This window comes from Nicotiana tomentosiformis, chromosome 12, assembly GCF_000390325.3.
Source record: "Nicotiana tomentosiformis chromosome 12, ASM39032v3, whole genome shotgun sequence".
Classification (NCBI taxonomy): Eukaryota; Viridiplantae; Streptophyta; class Magnoliopsida; order Solanales; family Solanaceae; genus Nicotiana; species Nicotiana tomentosiformis.
The window spans coordinates 35,296,084-35,302,225 of NC_090823.1; the positions used below are offsets into that span (position 1 = coordinate 35,296,084).

The 6,142-nt window shown below is 38.6% G+C and overlaps 1 protein-coding gene across 1 annotated transcript; it reads right to left on the reverse strand.

Annotated features, from left to right (window-relative positions):
* Positions 1-5,601: 5,601 nt before the first annotated feature.
* On the reverse strand, positions 5,602-5,907 carry LOC138902468 (uncharacterized). Its single transcript, XM_070190336.1, has one exon. It carries the CDS (start codon positions 5,905-5,907, stop codon positions 5,602-5,604), a length of 306 nt encoding a protein of 101 aa, XP_070046437.1.
* Positions 5,908-6,142: the final 235 nt, after the last annotated feature.

Sequence of the window (6,142 nt, forward strand, 5' to 3'; positions counted from 1 at the left end):
CTACGTACTCAACAAGTAACAAACCTAACCTTAGGTTGAAAGCAACAATGAGCTCGAAAAAAGGACAGTGTCCAACACGAATAGCCAATATTAACTCGTAACAATATAATGAAGGAACTAAAAGTAATAGCTCAAAGATATTATGCTCAGCTCGTTCCAAGTTACGGAAAACTAGACATGTTTTTCATGTTTAACAGTCAAGTCCAGATATTACAACTGAAAATCAACTAAACATGAGTTTATCAAAAGAATTGTACTCCCAACTCATAACACTAGATAAGAATTTCCATTTACCAATTAGCATGAGAAAAATACGTCTTTGTGCCTACATATCAACATACATGTCAAGTTATCAATTTTCACATACTGTCTAACATGAGGAATATACATCTCTATGCCTACATGTCAAATGTATATGTCAAATCATGAATGTCACATTACCATCTTGCATGAGGAAAATGCATCTCTATGCCTACGTGCCAAGTATGCATGTCAAATGAAAGATTTCACGGTGATAACCCCAGTTACTCTCACCCTCAATATATTCAAGTTTCCTATCACAAATGCCCACTTCATCACACACAATTACTCAACACTATACGGGTGCCTAGCTCATAAGCCCCTCGCTAAAGCATGTATATATATATATATATATATATATATATATATATATATATCACTGTGCTTATACTCACTGCTGGTATGTTAGACTCCGTAGGGGCGGATCCTGCCAAAGAGCTAATAGAAAGCCTAAAAGACATGATGCGCCATGCAACCCGTTCCACATAATAATCATAAAGCCAATATGGTCTGTTGTGGCTTGCAGCCCGATCCACGATAACACTCACAACTCGGATCTCAGTACCACCTCAGTCATCAATCTCTTAAGTCTTAAGGGCTCAAAATTCTCATACCACTTGGCCCAAACAATAATAATATGTGATATAACAGTGCATGATAGCAGAGATTGAGATGTGATATGCAAATTAAGAATCATGACTGAGTATATAATTACAGTTAAAGCAAATAACTCAAAACAACATAAATAACCTATTTTGGTCTCAATGGAATAAACACATAGCCTAAACATGATTTCTAACATGAATCACAACTCAATTACTCTAACAAGTAGGGATTACATGGATGAAACAAGACTTGATAGAAACACAGTACAAAAGAATCAACCCGGATCATGATTACCATGGTGCACGTCCACAAGTCCATCACCTAGCATGTGTGTCACCCCAATACAATACAAATAACACGTTTTCTAGGGTTGGATTAGGTGCCATCATGACTAGCTAGATTTTGGATCGTGACAGAAACGCATTCAAATCAAACTTGATGAACTCTTGAACTTTCAACTTTCCAAACTCGTGCCGAACCTCATCAAATCAACTCGAAATGACTTCAAATTTTGCACACAAGTTCCAAATGACATAACAAACCTATTCCAACCCTCGAAAAAACAATCCAGACCCGATATCATCAAACTCAACTCCCGGTAAAGCATATGAACTTTCCAAACCATCACATTATCAACTTTTGCCAAATACTGCCGAAACCTTCTAGAAACATCCAAATACAAATCCGGCCATAAGAGCAAGTACAAAATCACTATCCGAACCTAACAGAATGATCAAAACTCTGATCCGAGGTCAAATATACAAAAGTCAAACTTGGTCAACTCTTCCAACCTAAAGCTTTCTAGTTGAGAATCATTCTTCCAAATAAATCCTGAATCACTTGAAAACCAAAACCGACAATTCACACAAGTCATGATACATCATATGAAGCTGCTTACGACCTCAAACACCCGAATGGAATACAAATGCTCAAAATGATCGGTCGAGTCGTTATAAACTAGTGGTGCCTCTTCTTCTTCATCTCACCCTCTTAAAAAGACTGCTACAAATAAATGTTTTAGTGCTATCGGGCAAATGATTAGTCAATCACAATCTTCACAAATTAACTAGATTGATGTTAATTTATTTGTAGGAATTATTGCTATTTGTGATGATGTAGGGAATGAAGACTTGTTTAAATATTGGAGAATGAACAAACAAACATTTCCAATTCTTTCAAAAATGACTAGAGATGATCTAACTATTCAAGCTTCATCAATAGCTTCTGAAAGAGCTTTCAGTGCAACACGATTTCAACTTAGAGACCACATATACTCATTGGTTGAAGACACCTTGGAGACTACCATTTTATTCAGAGATTGGGTTAAAGCAGAGAGAAGTAACTTTGGCCTTCTAGAAATAATTCAAGAAGACGAGGATGCATATAATAAAATACTATCTACCGGAGATGGCAGGGACACAGACAAGCAAGTGCTACCAATTCCAAGTGTAGAACCACAAAAAACTATTGAAGAATTACGTAAATCGTTCAAAAGAAATATATAATTTTATTTTTACAAGTGTTGAAATATAAAAAAAATACTTGTAACTTGTATTAGAAATGTAATGTTTACATTGAATTAAATAAAATAAAAGGCACTTTATAGCGTTGAAGTTTTTTATTTATTAAAGTTTGTTTGTATTTAAATATATTTTTTTAAATTTTAATATACAAATACCCCTAAGTACATGTAGCGTACCCATAAGTACTCTCCCCCTCTCCTTTAGGACTGGTAGGGGTACTAATAGGGTACACGTAAAAGTACCATTACTCCGTACCATTAAATTCATTTAACAAAAGTACCCTTAAAGAACACTCCTGTCACGACCCAATTTCCCCAGTAGGCCGTGATGGCGCCCAACGTTACCACTAGGTAAGCCTATAGTGAACTAATCACGTGATTGTTTCTTTTAACAATTTAAAAATAGTTGATTTTTAATTATTGAATAAATAGGGAGCGAAAAATTTCATAAAGGTGAGTAATAGACAATTTAAGAGTAAATGAGAGGAAATAGATAATCAAAATCTACATGTATCTACTAGCATAATTTTCAAGACCTGGTGTCACAAGTTTATGAGCAACTAGTAGAATATACAAAACTCTAGCTACTATCCGAAATACAGTATATAGAATATAAATACAAAAGAAAGACTTTAGGGACTACAGAACAGCTCGGGAAGCATCTTACCACTAGGCCTCGGGATATCTGGGACGCACGTCGGTAGGATCGCTAGATGTACCTGCCTCAGATCCTGCACGGTTAGTGCAGATGTGTAGCGTGAGTACATAAGCAATATGTACCCAGTAAGTATCAAATCTATCCTCGGAGAAGTAGTGACGAGGGATCGACATCAACACTGACTATAGGCTAGCAATATGAATAAAGAAATTTCTAAATAACATGAGTAATGTAAGTAATAATAATAACTCATCAACAAGCAGAAGCAAATAGTTCTTCCACAATTTTTAATAATCCTAGATAGATCACTTTCTTTACAAATGGTAACCTATTAAACCACAACATAATATAAGGTATGGTTAGGCACCAAGTATTATTAAGCATGATTTATGTCGAGGTCGTACGACCCGATCCAGAATAATATGTACACTACTGATGGTCGAGCGGCACGAACCATAGATGCATCTATCTACTGCCGAGGCGTTCGACCCGCTCCACAAGAAGAGATGATACTTTTTAAGCATTTGACTCAACCATTATTAAAGGCTAATAGACAAGGTACCACAAATTCCATAAATGGTCTTCCACAATTTAATCAATAAGTTCTAAATATTTTAGGCACTTTAATTAGCAAGTAGGGTGCCAACACTTCAATTAATCCATGATTTGGGTCCTAGACTACACGGACATTTGCATGAATAGTAGCTACGCACGGACTTTTGTCAGCTCGTGCATACGTAGACCCCACAATTAGAAGCAAATAATAATTTAAATCACCTATGAGGAGAATTCCCTCTTACAAGGTTAGAAAATAGACTTACCTCATCTCAAAGCTTATTTTCCGGTCCACAATTGTGCTATAAACCATAAATCGGTGCCAAACGACTCAAAACTAGTCAAATGTTATATAAAATAATTAATATGTGCTCAAAGGTTCATATTCTAACTATTAAAGTGATTACCCAACCCCAATTGAAAAATTTCTAAAATTCACTCCCAGGCCCACGTACCTGCATTTTGAAATTTTTTGAAGAAAGTTGTTACCCCTAACCTCACGAACTCAAATATATGATTTTCACTATATTTCATAACCATTTTCGTGGTTAACCCCCATTGTTTTAATCAACACCTAGGTTTTTCATCTAAACCCATGAGTTTTCCAACTTTTTCATGTTAAATATACCCATAGTCTATGTATTTAACTCACATTATGTAGAAATTACTTATCTCAAAGTGTTAGGTGAAAACCACTCTCTAAGAGCTCCAAAAATTGCCCAAGGATTCAAATAAATCAGCTCAAAATGCCTAACTCCCGTCTTAAATGAAGTTCTACCTTCTCCGATTTTCGCACCTGCGGAGGGTTGGCCGCTTCTGCGGCTCCGCATCTGCAGTAAATTCATCGCAGATGTGGCCCTTCCCAGTGTCCTACTTCTGCTTCTGCAAACCTCTGGCCCGCTCCTACGACACATACACTGCTCATGCGGCTTAGGCCGCTCCTGTGATTTCTTCTATCGCACCTGCGAGTTTGCAAGTGCGCACGCCCACCCGCATCTACGGTTCCTGGGCCGCTTCTACAGCTTCTTTCTCTCTTCTGCGAGCTCACACCTGCGACTAGCCCTCCGCATGTGCGGTTAAACCAGAAGCCCGGTGCTTCAGCTGTTTCCCCTAAGTCCAAACTTGGTTCGTGCCTAGTCTGATTGACACCCGGGGCCCTGCCCAAACATACCAACAAGTTTTAAATCACAAAACAAACTCGCTCGAACACTCAGAACGCATAAAACAACATCAAAACTAAGAATCACACCTTAAACCAAATTGAATCAACTTAATAACTTCAAGTTCTTCAACTTACTCCGAGCGCACCAGAACATACTTAAACTACTCGGAATGACACCAAATTTTGCATGCAAGTCTTAAATCACCATAAGGAACTATTCATACGTTCGAAATTCCCAACGGACCTCGATAATACCAAAACCTACTCCAAACCAAATTTAAAGAACTTTAAAACCTTTAAATAGTCAACTTTCACTATTACACGATGAAATGCTCTCGGGTCGTCCAAACCCCGATTCCAACATACGACCATGTCTAAAATCATCATACGAACCTATTGGAACCGTCAAATCCCGATTTAGAGGTCGTTTACTCAAAACGTTGACCAAAGTCAAACTTAGCCTTATTTAGCCAACATTAAGGAACCAAGTGTTCCGATTTCAACCCGAACCCTTCTAAACCCCTAACTAACCATCCCCACAAGTCATAAAATAGTAAAAGCAACTACGGGGAGTCTTAGTTAGGGGAACGGGGATCTATAAGACAAAATGGTCGATCGGGTGGTTATATTCTCCACTTCGTAAATAAATGTTCGTCCTCCAACGGGTCTAGAATCATACCTGGAGGGCTGAACAAGTGTGGATATCTACTCCCCACATCCTCCTCGACCTCCCAAGTCACCTCCTCGACTGTTTGGCCCTGTTACTGAACCTTTACCGTGGAGCCTCTTGGACCTCAACTAGCGAACTTGCCTATCAACAATGGAAACTTGCTCCTCCATATAACCCAGGCTCTCATCTAACTGAGCCGTGTTGCAGTCTATCACTTGCGACTTGTCGGCATGATACCTCCGAAGCATAGACATGTGGAAAACCGGATGAACTCCAGATAGATTGGGAGGCAAAGCAAGCTCATAAGCGACCTCCCCAGCTCGTCTCAACACCTCAAATGGGCTTATACACCTTGGGCTCAACTTGGCCTTCTTCCCAAACCTCATGACTCCCTTCATCAGCGATCCTTTTAAGAGAACCTTCTCGCCCACCATAAATGATAAATCACGTGCCTTCTGATCCGCGTAACTCTTCTGTCTAGACTGTGCTGTGCGAAGTCACTCCTGAATCAACTTTACCTTTTTCGAGGCATCCTTCACCAAATCAGTACCATATAACTTAGCCTCATCGGGCTCAAACCATCCGATGGGAGAACGACATCACCAACCATATAAAGCCTCAAATGGAGCCATCTTAATATTGGACTGATAACTATTGCTGTAAGCAAAC